General features: G+C 37.8%; 1 protein-coding gene across 4 annotated transcripts in view; it reads left to right on the top strand.

The window, feature by feature from the left end:
- LOC111142872 (forkhead box J3) overlaps nucleotides 1-15,635 on the top strand; it is a 153,306-nt gene that overhangs the window by 85,780 nt on the left and 51,891 nt on the right. For all 4 annotated transcript variants that reach the window (XM_022496248.1, XM_022496246.1, XM_022496245.1 and 1 more), the window contains one exon: nucleotides 4,693-4,776. In XM_022496248.1, coding sequence (XP_022351956.1) covers nucleotides 4,693-4,776 — 84 coding nt within the window. The remainder of the gene's footprint in view (nucleotides 1-4,692; nucleotides 4,777-15,635) is intronic.

Here is a 15,635-nt window from a genome sequence, read left to right as displayed (position 1 = left end):
GATAGCAGAAGGAAAGACCTGTGCCTCAGGAGTACCTAAGAATTATAAATGTGTGTACCTCAAAAAAGAGTTTCTTGGGGTGCCTGGCTAGCTCAGTTGCTGGAGCATGGGACTCTTGATATCGAGGTTGTGAGTTCAACCCTGCACTGGGTGGAGATTACTTAAAGATAAAATCTTAAAAAAAAAAAAAAAAAATCCCAAACTAAACCCCACAAAACTAGAACTTCCAAAAAAAACCCCCCAAAAAAACAAAGAAAAACTGTCAGAACCAAAAAGAGAAATAGAGCCATACTTATAGAAAGAGATTTTTGATGTATTTCTCTCAGCAAATAGTAGAACAATTAGACAAATAAGTATTTAAGAATCTGAACACTACATTCCTCAAAAGCAGAATCACATTCTTTTCAAAGGCACAGTAAATATTCACCATGGTACACCACATGCTGGGCTAGAAAACAAGTTATAGTAGATCACTAGAGGTTGAAATAATTTTTTTTTTTTTTTTTAAGATTTTATTTACTTACTTGACAGAGTGCAAGAGAGCATAGCAGAGGAAGGGGCAGAGGGAGAGGGAGAAGCAGATTCCCCATTGAGCAGGGAGCCAGATTCAGGAGCTTGATCCCCAGACCCTGGGATCATGACCTGAGCTGAAGACAGGTGCTTAACCAACTGAGCCAGCCAGGCGCCCCTAGAGGGTATTAGAAAGTATTTTGAGTTGAGTGGTAATGAGAGTGGAATATATAAAAATCTGTGACATGCAGCCAGTGCATTGTTTAGGAAGGAGCTTACAGGTTTAAATTAGAAAAATTAGAAGAGTCTGAAATCAGTTATGTAAACATTTACCTTAAGTTAGGAAAATAAGAGCAAATTGAATCCAGAGTAAGTGGAAGGAAACAATAAAAGTAAGATTAGAAATCAGTAAACTGGAAAATGAACAAACAAAAGCAATGAAATCAGAAGCTGAAATACTTTAAGGAAAAAGCAATGCCAATTTTCCAGAAAGTTTAAAAAAAAAAAAAAGTGGATGAAGGAGCAGTTTACATAGCTCATTTCATTAGTTCAGCATCACTGTGGTACCAAAGTCAGGCAAAGAAATAATCAGAAAACTACAGACCAATATCCTTTGTGAACATAGACCCAAAGATCTTTAACAAAATATTACCGAATTAAATTCATTGATATATAAAAAGGAGAATATGTCGTGATCAGATGGGATTTGTCCCAGGAATGCACTGCAGGTTAAAATTAGAAAACCAATTGATATATATAATTCACTAAGTAGTAGAAGGAAACAGAAAAATCATATCTTAAGTGTAGAAAAAAATTGAAACTCATTCAGCACGCTAGGAATAAAAAGGAATTTCCTTAATTTGATTAACAAGTCACCTATTGAAGAGAAATTACGGGGGCGCCTGCATGGCTCAGTGGGTTAAAAGCCTCTGCCTTCGGCTCAGGTCGTGATCTAGGGGTCCTGGGATGGAGCCCTGCATCGGCCCTCTGCTTGCCTCTCTGCCTACTTGTGATCTCTGTCAAATAAATAAATAAAATCTTAAATTAAAAAAAAAAAGAATTTACATTGTATTTAATAATGAGAAAGTGGATGCTGTCCCTCTGAGATTGAGAACCAACAAGGGTGTTTGCATTCACTTTTACAAAACATTCTATTAGAGGGCCAAGCCAGTGGAGTAAGGCAAGAAGAAGAAAAGCCATCCAGGTTGAAAAATACTAAGTGAAACGGTCTTGTTTTGCAAACAACAATATTGCATATGTAGAAAATCCTAAAGAAGCTATGGAAAAGCCCCTATAACTAATAAATGAGTTTAGTAAAGTCAAAAGATGCAAGGACAGTGTAATTTTTTTAAACTACCAAGGAACAACTAGAGGTTAACAAAAGCAGTTCCATTTGCAGTTGCATGCAAAACAATGAAATACTTTAGGGATACATTTTAACAAAATAAATACAGATGTCTTCCCTGAAAACTGTAAAACATTACCAAGAAGAAATAAAAGACCTAAGTAAATGGAGAGCTATAGCATGTTTATGGGTTTGTGGAATAGAGGACTCATGTTGGATGTCAGTCTTCTCCAAATTGATTTATAGAGAATGCAATCAAAAGAAGAATCCTAACAGATTTTTTTTAAAAGAAACTGACAAGCTGGTTCTCATAGTTATGTGGAAATGCAAAGGACCTAGAATAGGCAAAACAGTTTTGAAAAAACTGAAGTTGTAGGACTTGTGGTGCCTGATTTCAAGGCTTTTTATACAACAAAAGTAATTAAAACACAGTGTTACTGGTATAAGGATAGACAAGTAGATCAATGGAACAGAATAGAGTTCAGAAATAGAGCCGTGTATATATTCAGCTGATTTTTGAGAGAGTTAACGCTAAGTGAATCAGAGACCTTAACATAAAGGTTAAGACTATTTTATGAAACATCTAGAAGAAAACATGGGTGAGAAGATAAGGGTGCCTGGGTGGTTTAGTTGGTTGGACATCTGCCTTTGGCTCAGGTCATGATCCCAGAGTCCTGAGATCAAGCCCCACAGGGAGCCCACTTCTGCCCCTCCCACCTTCTTATATGCACATGCACGTGCTCTCTCTGTCTCTCGGTCTGTCATAAATAAATAAATAAAATCTTGAATTTGGGCATCTAAGGTTTTTTGAGTACTTCCTGAAGAGTTAAGCTCATGAACAATTTTTTTCTTTGTTGTTGATGTATTTGTAACAAGCCACAGCCAATCATACTTTGTGTGGAAGAATGTATAATTTTTATAGTTTTATTAAAATGTTTAATAAATCAGTCTGATGTATGGGCAGTGAGCTGTTTCCCCAGATTAACACACAAATACACACCCATGAAAACAACACTAAACACTGGAATTTGTCATTTCCATGAACAGAGGATTTTAAACTATTGTCTGATGAGTATTGGTATTTTTCTTCCCAGTTTATTTTTCAATTTGTGTATTAATTGAGTATAAGACCTTTTTCCTTCTTTGTTTATTTTGAAACTTGTTAGCTGAACCTACTCATAAAATCATTGTTTTTATTTTTAGTGCTTAATTTCTGTAGCATGTATATTTTACATGGTTCTTGGGAAGTTTACATCAGGTCTGGTAGACTAATTAGCTGAAACTGCAATGACTACTTAGAAAAGATATCATGGAAGAATCCTCCAGTAATGGCTGGGTGATGAAATGAGTGCTAAGTTCAGGTACCTGCATAAACTAGGATCTGGGAAGGCCTGGCATCATACCCTGTACTCTTAACATTGTTGGCACAGTTTGTTCAAATGCTTTTCTTTCCATTTCAAGAAGTGTTTATTGAGTACTTGCTATGTGTCTGATATTCTGCCGGGCACAGTGGATATATAAATGAGTTTCTGCTATTAAGGAACTCAGCCCAGAAAGGATTCAGGCCTATAAATAAGTTTATAAATGTTAAGTGCAGTCAATAGTCCGGATGTATAAAATGCATGGAGATCTTAAAGAGGGATAGAATGATGAATTCTTAAGGACAGTGGGAGGATCAGAGGTAGGATTCCTTTAGATAAGATCTGAGCTAAATTTTGAAGGTGGAATGTGAGGTTGTCAGTGGTAGGGTGAATATTATAGGCAGGAGATCACCATGTAGGGCAAGGCATAGCTGTGTGAAAGGACACGGTATGCTTAAAGAACTCTAAGCAGATAATTCATGTTGGATGCAAGTTTGAAGATTTGATAGATGACTGCTTTATTTCCCCTCATTGTTAAATATTGCTTGAAAAGGAGCCAGGGAAGCTGAAATGTGTATCTCCCTCCCTTCTTTTCCTTTTCTTACTCTCTCCTTCATTCCTTGCCTCCCCTCCCTAAATAGGGGTGTGTGTGTGTGTGTGTGTGTGTGTGTGTGTGTGTAAACAAGTTGAGGAAGAAGGGAAGCAAGGTCTTGATTCTGGTCCTGGTTCTCATACCCTTGGTTGAACAAATCACTTCTCTTTTTGAGCTTTGGTTTCTTCATCTGTATAATAATCTGTAAATGGTATGATCTATACTTTTCAAATATTTTGTAAAGGAGTCACAGTTTTTGAGTGCCTGGAACACAGTAGGTACTAAATATGTATTTTCAAATGAGTGGTCTGAGAACTTGTGTCTGAGAGAGGATAAATAGTTAAAAAGTTGTGACAGAATAAGCAATAAAATACTTGTTTACAGACCATTGCTTCCCAGGATGCATTTATTATATAGAATATGTTCAAGCAGTTTGTCTTTCTAAATTGTTTCGCTTAACCATTTAGATTTGTAAGGTCCCAGAGTATAGAAATTATGGTATCTTTATACATAAAACCCATTAGACTTTAAAGTCTTGTGCTGTTGTAGTTATCATATATGTCCAATTAAGAATCAGTATATATTTTAAAAGTGTGTTCAGTTGATCACTGCACTTTACTTTGGCTGTGGCAGAAGTTCTTGGACCTCACACTACTTCAGATTGTGATTTTTTTCTTTTTTAATAATCTAGTTGTAAATGGACTTTGCTTCTAATATAAACTTTACTTTTCTCAGTGCAGAACTAGTGTATCTTCTCATGCTGTTTTTCCACTGTTGTATCTGCAGAATGTTTGTTTTTGAAGCAGAGGATTAAAAAAATCCATTCTTAATGGTATAGAGTTGCTGTAATATACTGTTAATATAATTTCTTTCTTTACTTTTAGGGGTCCTACTGGGCAATAGACACCAATCCGAAAGAAGATGCGCTGCCTACTCGGCCAAAGAAGAGAGCACGATCTGTAGAACGGGTAAAAATCTCTTTATCACAAATTTAGTATGAGAGTTTATGTCAGCAATATAAATTTTTAAAGTTAATTTCTAATATAAGTACAACCTTAATGAAGGTAGTATTTTATTTGTATAGCATTTCTGTTTTTTCAGAGCACTTTCAGACTCATTTGATCTTAATAACCCTTGAATGATGTAAGCAGTTTAGGAATTAAGTAAAAAGTTTGTTATGTAATTAGGGCATAGCTACTGTCTGAGACTTGAATCCAAGTCTCCTGGAATTTAATTTGGTATTCATTCCTCTGTATCTACAACATTGGAGGCTGGTTTTATGTAACAGAGCTATTCCCTTTCACTGCAGATAATCAGTCTGATGACATTGAATTTTCCTGATTGTCTTTGCAGTGCTTTTTCCTGCTTCCAACCATGTAGTAATAATTTCATATGCCAAATCCTGTGTGTATGTGTTGTTTATAAGATCATTCTTACGAATTTACGGTTAAAATTAATTTATAAGAATGAAAGAGAAATGGAGCTCTAGTTGATGTCTTGTTATTTGTTGGAATATACTTTTAGTCAACACTTTGGCTGTCATCAGACATTAACTTTACCTTTCAGCTTTCCCCATTCTGTATTTTCATTATCTCAACTAAAACACACACATACACACCATTATACGCTCTTCTTCTTTAAGGCTCATTTCGTATGTTAACTACATTATGAAACTTTTCCTCACTTTGTGTTCATATAGAATGTTTACAAAGTTCTTTTATAGTATTTCTCACATTTTGTAGAAATTATTTTTCTCTATATTTGTCTCCTTTGCTGGACTGTGATCCCTTAAGAACTGAGAAATATATTTGTATCTCTAGAGTTAGTATTTTTCACAGCTTATAATAAGTATCAGTAAATGTTTGCAGAAAAAAGCAGGACAAAGGGAATAAGATAAGAGAAACTGGGTAATTGTTTGGTCAAATAAATTTTTTTATGGTGGTTCCTGGTAGAGAGATAAAACTTCTTCCTGGTGGAGTGATAAAACTTCCGATTCTCAAAGATAAGGACCTTAAGCTGTGTTTAAGTTGGGGTCAGGTAAGCTATGAAGTGTAGCAGCAACGTAAATGGAGCCAGCAGAGGGAATTCAGTATTCCATTTACCAAGCTATATAGAGTTAGAGGTGAACTCTTAGACCAGAACACGTTTTAATTTTACACATACCAAAGTTTAAGAAATAAAGGAAATTAAAGAAATGAAAGTTTAGGGGCACCTGGGTGGCTTACTTGGGTAAGCATCTGCCTTCAGCTCAGGTCCTGAGCGCAGGGTCCTAGGATTGAGCCCGACGTTGGGCTCCCTGTTCAGCGCGTAGCCTGCTTCTCCCTCTCCTTCTGCCGCTCCCCCTGCTCATAGCGTGCTCTCTCTCTCTCCCTCTCTCTCAAAAAAATAAAATTTTTAAAAAGAAGGTTTAGTATTGGTGGGATGGCCTTCTGGTAAGTTTTAAAACAGATGATGGTGAGAGCTATGTATGTAATGTATGTATGTAAACCATCTGTAATGGTTTGAGAGGGAATGAACCTCAGTTCCTGCCCTCCCCCTTCTTTTAAAAGAGACTTAGCAATTGGGCTTTAATTGTGTGAAGATATGGAACACAGAACATTTAGCATTTATTGCTGGAATTTGAAGGAAGGGGAGAGCTATCCACATTGTTAACCCAGAGCATCAGCAAGGATATATATCTTGGAAGGCTAAGGAATCGTGATCTTCTCTCCCATTTGTTCTCTGCTGAAGTTTCTGGAACTTAAATTATTTTTGGAAATTTGCATTGGTAGTTGGGTTGACAGCTGTGCATTCCTTTGGACATCAACCCTGAATTTTATTGTTACCTTGTTGCATAGTTCTTAGAGCAATCACTTTTTATTTTTGAGAGTCCTGTTTTTTTCTTGAAGACCATATTGTCTGTTTTACAGTGGAAGTTTGTGGAAATAAAGGATTCATATTACACGTTATGTATGTTTTACATACAAAGCATATGTTCTTTGGTGTGTATTTTGGGCACGTAATTTCTATATTTTCTACTATTTATCCTTTTATCTTCATTTTAAGTTAATTTAAGTTAAAAAGCATGTAAAAGCTTCAACAACTTAACTTTGTAGTGTAGTTCCATAAAAGAGCCAGAGTCTTTTGGTTAATACTATTGATAATTATTTTGGCCTGAGCTATGTGTTGGTTGCTACTGTAGGAGAGGAACTATATAGAAAGAGTCTAGCTGTAAGCAGAGTACATATAATCAGGGAGACAGATACTCTTTTAACAAATACTCTGAAAGATAGTCTTCATACAAAATATAATTTCTTGCTCTGAGAAACTAGTTATGTCTATTTTTCATTTAGATGTTTTTTGGGGGGAGTTTGTAGTATTTTTATTAGAACAGTTTGTATTTTTTTTTAATTTTAAAAATTATTTTATTTATTTATTTGACAGACAGAGATCACAAGTAGGCAGAGAGAGAGGGGGAAACAGGTTCCCCGCTGAACAGAGAGCCTGATGTGGGGCTCGATCCCAGGACCCTGAGATCATGACCTGAGCCGAAGGCAGAGGCTTAACCCACTAAGCCACCCAGGAACCCCAACAGTTTGTATTTTAAATGACCATTGGGTTCTATCTAAGGAAACGTATAAGATAGTCAAATAGTGATGGTTCTGAATATGATATTTATATGTTTAAAGTTTTCTCAAAAACTAAACATGACCCATAAATTGAAACTTTATTTGATTTGATTAATTAATTAATTAATTTTAGAGAGAGGGCGTGCAAGTGAGCAAGATGTGAGGGGCAGAGGGAGAGGGAGAAAGAGAATCTTAAACAGATTTCCAGCCCTGTGAGAGCCTCATAGGGCTCGATCTAATGACTCTGAGATCATGATCTGAATCACCCAGGCAACCCTGTTTTTTTGTTTTGTTTTTTTTTTTTCTTTAATTTCATTTATTTATTTGAGAGAGATCACAAGTAGGAAGAGAGGCAGGCAGAGAGAAGAGAGAGAGGAGGAGAAAGCAGGCTCCCTGCTGAGCAGAGAGCCCGATGTGGGGCTCAATCCCAGGACCCTGGAATCATGACCCGAGCCGAAGGCAGAGGTTTTAACCCACTGAGCCACCCAGGCGCCCCCCTGTTTTTATTTTTTTGAGTAATTTCTACACACCCAACGTGGGGCTCAAACTCAACAACCCTGAGATCAAGAGTTGCATGCTCTACTGACTGAGCCAGCCAGGCACCCCTAAACTTTAAAAGTTTTTAAAATGTGGGGTGCCTGGGTGGCTCAGTGGGTTAAGCCTCTGCCTTCAGCTCGGGTCATGATCTCAGGGTCATGGGATCGAGGCCCGCATCAGGCTCTCTGCTCAGCTGGGGGCCTGCTTCCCCCTCTTTCTCTGCCTGCCTCTTTGCCCACTTGTTCTCTCTCTCTCTCTCCCCCGCCGTCAAATAAATAAATAAATAAAATCTTTAAAAAATTTTTTTAAAGTTTTAAAAATGTAGATGGTAAATATGTTGACATTCCTCCAAGTTTCTTATTAAATTTCTGAAATTTGAAATTTTTTCCCATGTGTAAACATCAGAATTCTGTGTGAAAAATCAAAATATTTTATGCATTTTTGAAGAGATGAGCTTTTTTTTTTTTTTTTTAAAGATTTTATTTATTTATTTGACAGAGAGAGATCACAAGTAGACAAAGAGGCAGGCGGAGAGGGAGAGAGGGAAGCAGGCTCCCTGCTGAGCAAAGAGCCTGATGCGGGACTCAATCCCAGGACCCTGAGATCATGACCTGAGCCGAAGGCAGCGGCTTAACCCACTGAGCCACCCAGGCGCCCCGAAGAGATGAGCTTTTAGAGGAACAGAATTAGCTCTCTAAACTGCTAAAGAGAAAGGGTTTTTGAAAAATGGAAGTAACCGTATCTTTATGTCCTAAATGAAAAATAAAGCATGATAGTTCTCTCCAACCTAATACTCTTAATTCATTTCTCTGGATCACCTTCCTGTCCCTCCATTTATATGAACATAATAAGCCCATGTTCTGTCTTGATCATTAAGAGAATTCCTTTTTTCTTTTCTTAATCTTTGCATATATAAATGTCTCTCATTTTCCTTTTTCTCACTTCTTAATACCTTCTCACCACTTTTTCTTTATCATAAAATGGACCTGCAGACCTTAAAAATATTACTGCATAAATTTTAGCATGGTAAAATGAATAGGCTCCTTTACTGGGAGTCCTTTGTTTCTCTTCTGGTTTTACAGTGTACTTGTTCTTGTGACTTTTGGCAAATTGTTGTTTTGAGTTTCAGTATCCTCGGTTATAAAGTAAGAAGATAGAAGTCTTCATAGCTGCTTTGAACTGAATGTTTGTGTTCCCCCAATATGCCTGTGTTTGAAACCCCAATTTCAGTACGACAGTATTTGGAGGTGGGCCCTTTGGGAGGTAATTAGGTCAAAAGGATAGAACCCTCACAAATGGGATTAGTGCCTTTGTAAGAATAGGCCACAGAGCTAGCTAGCTGTCTTTGCACCATGTGAGAAACCAATGAGGATACCTGTAACATGGTTCTTTCTCACCAGAACCTGGCCACGTTGGCACCATGATCTTGGAGTTCCTGCTTCTAGAACTGTGAGAAATACATTTCGGTAGTTGATAAGCCATCTAGCTTATGGTAATTCTGTATAGCAGTTTGTGCTAAGACGACATTGTAATAATAATAATGATAGGTAATTACATTTAGTTTAGGTGCCAGATGCTTTTTATTTTTATTTATTTTTTAAAGATTTTATTTCTTTATTAGACAGAAAATATGCACACATGAGTGGGTAGAGGGAAAGGGGCAAGCAGACTCCCTGCTGAGCGCAGAGTCTGACATGGGACTTGATCCCAGGACTTGATCCTAGGACCCTGAGATCATGACGTGTGCCAAAGCCAGACATTTAACTGACTCAGCCACCCAGGTACACTCCAGATGCTTTTTAAATAATTTTATGTATATTAACTCATGTAATTTTTATAATAACTACAAATAACGAAACTGATAGGTATGGATGCTCAGTAAGTTGTCAAAGGGTAGTAGGGACAATAAATATCAAGGCCAACATTATGAACCTAGGTAGTCTGCCTTTACAGTTTACACTCTTTACGTCTGTCCTTTCCTGCCACTAGTATTTATTATGTTGAAGACCACAACACTGAATCATATTTCTTTTTATATATGCATATCTTGTGTGGGCTAATGGTCCATGATTTTAAAAGAGAACCTCCACATTGAACATAAGTATATATAAAGTTTATATATATATACAAAGAGACACACACACATACACGATTAGGGACATAAATAGATTCTAAGTTACAGCACAAGTACTAACTAATAAGTCTGTTAGACCAGGCCAAGGATAACTAAAGTGACTCAGAATAGATAATGCTGCCCCCAGAAGGCCTCTGGGCAGAGGAATGAAACTTTGCATGTAACTTTTTTGAATTGAAATGGTAAAGGATATTGTTCCACTTGGAGAAAACAGTGTGCATGGTTAACAGGGCAAGAAATACAGGTGGGCATACTGTAGAACCTTTTTAACTGTAGTGAAGAGTTTAGGCTAGAGTGTGGACATTTAGATAAGGAGTGGAATCAAAACAGTTAAGAAAGATACTTCTCTTTATATAATACTCCTTGCAAGAGGAAGATGCTATAGGGGAGAAAAGCAATTTTCCCTCTACCTTCTAGGTTCTTGGCTGAGACCCCCCCCCTCAATAATAAAAAGGTATATTAATAGGAGAAAAACAAATTTAATTACATATGTACATATGGGAGTCCCACAAAGATATGAGACTCAGTGGCAGCCAGCCATTTGAGGTTTATATTACCATCATGAGCTGAGGAAGGGGATGTGGGTCTGGGGCTTCAGAGAGGAAGAAGGCAGTTCACAGGAAGGTGGGAGAAAAGCAAATGTTTGGTAAATAAATGTTTGTCCTGCCATGCAAATAAGTCAGATATAATCGACATGCCAAAGTGGCATGTTCTGGGATGGCTTGTTCCGAACCCCATCGGTGCTGAGTAGGTGGAGCTGCCATTGTGAAATGACAGTGACCTGAGCTAGGGATGAATGAGTATGTAAGCATGAATAAGTAAGTTCTCTAGAAAATTAGCATGGTATCTGGTCTCTTAATATGTACTCATAATTGTGTGAAATGCTGCTGTTTTACCAGTTTCATTTGACGTATCTTAGTTTTCTAGATACTGTGTGTCAGGCATTGTGCTAAAATGTTACATGGTATGCCAAGTACAATGACACATAATGAAACATAATTCTAACACAAGGAAAAATTATGTATAGAAAGTATTATAAGAAAGATATGACACATTACTGTATGCAGAGGAAGGGGACATTGTTTTACTGGGACTATCTGGAATGGCTTCATATGGGTTTTGTGGCTTAGCTTTCAGGTGGAGATGGGCAAGGCAAGATAATAGGCAGCATTCACTGAGCACACAATTCTCAAGTGCTCCGTGCCAGCTTTAGGCAATGCTTTAGGTGCTGGGGAAACATTTAACGAAACAGACATTCTCTGCTCTCCTGAAGTTTATATTGTGATTGGAGGGGCTTTAGATAGGGAGGCAAGAGATAAGAGGTCATGATCAAAGATACTGTTTGGGCTTGAATAGTATCAGGATTTGGGAGAGAACAGAGTAGTTCATTTTATCTGGATGAGTTTTTCCTCTTTTACCTTAATTTGCATTATTCATGCCATTCATTGAGAGAGAGGTGGGGAGAGGCGGTGCACCAGCACACACCTTTTACACATACCTTTTATATTTTAAGCCTAGAGCTATAAGAACTGGGGGAATAGTGGTAGGCAAGACAGACTCCTCATGAAGCTCTTAGTTAAGTAGGAAATCTAAACTGATAATTCATAATCTTGCTTGCTGTCTCAGCATAATTAATAGTACCCTATTCATTTTCAAAGCAGCATTTGTAGGATATATTATGTGGTCATTCTAAAGATGAGGGTCTTGAGAACTTTGGGCCCATATAGCAGAGAACTGATGTTTCAGTGAAGTCTGTTGAATGAACAGAAATAAGGCAAATGGGGGGTGATTGGCAGTGTGAAAGAGTGAAGGGGAATTATATGTACAAGTCTAGTCATTTAAAAAAAAAAAAAAAAAGTACCCAAAGGGACATCTGGGTGGCTCATGTGGTTGAGCAACTGACTCTTAATTTCAGCTTAGGTCATGACCTCAGGATCATGAGGTTGATCCCTGTCTTGGGTTCAGTATGGAGTCATTTTATTCCTCTCCCTCTCCATCCCCCCACCCCCTACTCACAAGCATGTGCACCTCCCCCCATTTCATTTTTCCTGTCCTATTAGTTTCTGGTTTTGTATTGATTAATTTCTCTTTTAACCTTTTGCATATATTTTGCTTTTTAATTTGGCTTTGCTGTTCACTTTCAACCAAAGGGTAAATTGAAAAGCGCCCTGTCTACTGGAAGCTGTTTAGGGTAGAAAAAAGCAAAAAAAGCTGGATATTACCTATGGAGATTTTCTTTTTGAAGACTAGAAAACTGAAACTATTCCAAGGGAACTGAATGTTATAGGAATAGAAAAGGGAACTCTGGTTTTAGCAGTTCTTTGTTGAAAAAAAGTGCTTGAGAGAATGAGTGCTTCAGATTAGTATAGTTTATCTCTTTTATCAAGTTGATAATCACAGAAATATATTCTTCTCTATTCATTCTTCAGTTGGTGTCTCCCCCCCCCCCCCCCCGCAAGCTTAAATCATGTATCTTGGTTATTTTGTAGTGTCATTCTTTGCTTATTGGAATCTGTTAAAAGCAGTGTGAGGCCCATTCAGGGGGGTCTGTGGGGTCAAAACTGTGTTCATAATACTAAAATGTTCTTTACCTTTTTTACTTGTAATTTTTCAGAGGTTACATGACCTATGATTTTGCCATAGATTGAATGTAGAGATCTTCTATTAAGCAAAGCAAAGCATTAAAGCACTTTCCTTAAAAATGTAAAATAATGCCATTCTTCTTACTAAGTTTTTTTTTTTTTTTTTTTGGAGACTATATTTTTCATACAAAACAGTATTTATGTTAACATGCAGTGTGTCATTGTTTTAAATAAGTTTTGTCTCAGTTTAAAATTCTAATAGGTAAATATAAATAGATATGTTACATAAATAATAGCTCTTTGGAAACCTTAGTAATTTTTAATATAAGTGCAAAGGAGATCAAAATTTTGAGGACTGTTGTGCTAAAGGAAGATTTCCTATCTTTTCCAGGAGACATTCTTTTTGAGAAAAGAAGATCCCTGTCATTTCAGTTCTACTATAAATAGACAAGGAACTGAGTGCAGGTAGTTTGAGGGGGGATACTAGGAAAGTGGGGCAATTATCCAATTATCAAGTCAGTTACCACCGTATGGGCTGGCTCAGTCAAACTGGGAAATGCTGGGAGGTGGTTTAGAACTCTGGGCAGCAAGCTTTCTGTCTGTCAGCTCTTCCCCTTCATTGGGGTGATGATGCTGCTGGGGACATTACGTTTCTGCATTTCTGGCCAGATCTACACAAAGCCAAATCATGCTCCTCGACTGGGGGAAAAAAATGCTCAGGTGGAGATGTAGAGGTGTTTGTAGGAAACAGGGTAGAGACTAACACAGAAGGTAATGTGGTTGCTACGTGTCTTCTGTTGGTGGAGTGTGTTGATGTGTTTTCAGATCTGTGCACCTTTTGTTTGTTTTTTATAGCCTCTTGCATTTTCATAGTCTTTATTTCTTAAATTGGATCCAATCCAGGAAATCCTTTAAAAAATCTTTTGTCTCTTCAAGGTGTGTATGGGTACAGCTGTTAAATCAGTAGACTGAAGGTGCTTCTTTTTGAGTGTATTGTTTCTTATAATTGAAAGAGACTCTTCCTGGTCACCGGTTAGTGTTTGCCTAAGTACCTCATTCAGGGTTTTTAAAATAAGTAGACAGATTCAGTATTGTTATAGAAAAAGTTGAAATGGTTGTATGTAACTTTTATGGATAGTGAGGACACATGTTTACTGTGTTTCTCTTGTACGCTTGGCACAGGTAAGGTGCTTTGAAAGAATTCTGCGTAGGAAATAATGCCCTTGGGATGCTGCCAGTGGTAGGAAATAGAAATTCTAGAAACAAAACCAAAAAAATTCCATAGTTTGTGTTATATTTTAGCAGCATTTAATCATCCAGAGTTCTTCTGTTTAAGAACATAGTAAAATTATGAGCAAAATCAAGTCATGTTACAAAGTCATGAGGGGTCACCTTTTTTTTTTTTTTTTAAATGAAGGGTCACTTTTATTAATTACAAGATTTAGGGGAATTAGAACTTAGCCAGGAAGTTAGGAGACCTAGTTTTAAAGTTATTGTGTTATAACTTGGGTGTTTAGTTTTTCTGACTGCAGTTTCTTTATATATAAATGTAAGTGGATTGTCAGCCCTATAGTCCCTGAAAATCCCACAAGTGCAAAGGCTCCAAGGCAGAAACATGCCTGGGGTTTTGAGAAACAGCAAGGAGGTCCCTGTGGCTGTTCTAGTGTGTGGAGGAGGGAAGAATAGTAGTGATGTGGTTTGGAATATAGGTGAGGTTCGGTGGGGTGAGGTCCGGAGCCGACCACCAAGAAAGAATTCTTGAGATGTCTTTGGTGCAAAATGGTAGTTTATTAAAGCACGAGGACAGGACCCATGGGCGGACATAGCTGCTGTACTGGGGTTGTGAGGAGTAACTGATTATATACCTGGGAGTTTGGGAGGTAAGGAAAAGGGATGTTTCAAAAGGATTTTCATGTTAAAGAAGACTCACTGGATATGGGTACTTGAGGCCTTGCCATTGTCAAGTTAAGGTGGTTTTTCCTCCTGGCAAGGCGTTAACATTAAGATATTTGGGAGCTTCCTGGAGTAACGTTACACTTTGCTTGCTTCAAGTATCTATCTGTCAATGGGCTGCAGGTTGTAAGGACATTTAAGTACCTGTATTTCATTCTGGAAGGTAGGTTATTTATAGAAATACTTTGTTCTTGTAAATTGCTAAGACATTTTTAAAGATTTTATTTATTTATTTGACAGAGAGATCACAAGTAGGCAGAGAGGCAGGCAGAGAGAGAAGAGGAAGCAGGCTTCCCGCTGAGCAGAGAGCCCGATGCGGGGCTCGATCCCAGGACTCTGAGATCATGACCCGAGCCGAAGGCAGCGGCTTAACCCACTGAGCCACCCAGGCGCCCCTGCTAAGACATTTTTAAACTGAGGGAGGCTCATGTCTTGCAGGATTGTGATCTCTATAAGTTAACTATTTATTTTTCCTTTCCTTAGTTTTAGGGCAGCCAGGAGTGCCAGAGGAATGTCACATATATCCCATGGGGGGGGGGTGTTTTGGGTGTCACTTTCTGCTTTGTCCTCAGCTTGCCTTCTATTCCCTGGTCAGTAGGACTTGACATCAGAGAAGTAAATGGTGGGAGCAGGACGTACAATATGTAGAGCCTTGTATGCCTTTATAAAGACTTGGGTTTTACTCTAAGGGAGGGGTAGAAAGCCATTGGAGGGCTAATCAAAGTAGTGACATAATGTGACTTATATTTTAGCAGGAACCTTGTAGCGGCTATAGGAGAACAATGGTAGAAGCAGGGAGATAGGATATTGCTATGGATAGTTTTGCTAAAAGCTTCTGATGCATTGTTGTGGAAATTATTTGAGGGAGTAAGGGCCAGATAAAATACATAAACTCACTATCTTAAACATGTTGGCCTTTGCAACAACAAAAACAAAACTCAAAAGAACCCTTCTACTCTGCAGTTATCCACATTGGATATTGGAACAGAAATGAGGGCATACACATTACTTTT

This window comes from Enhydra lutris, unplaced genomic scaffold, assembly GCF_002288905.1.
Source record: "Enhydra lutris kenyoni isolate GAN:26980312 unplaced genomic scaffold, ASM228890v2 scaffoldscaffold9, whole genome shotgun sequence".
In the NCBI taxonomy this organism is placed as follows: Eukaryota; Metazoa; Chordata; class Mammalia; order Carnivora; family Mustelidae; genus Enhydra; species Enhydra lutris.
Note: the sequence above shows the minus strand (reverse complement) of the source record. Positions and strands in the feature narration are given on the sequence as shown.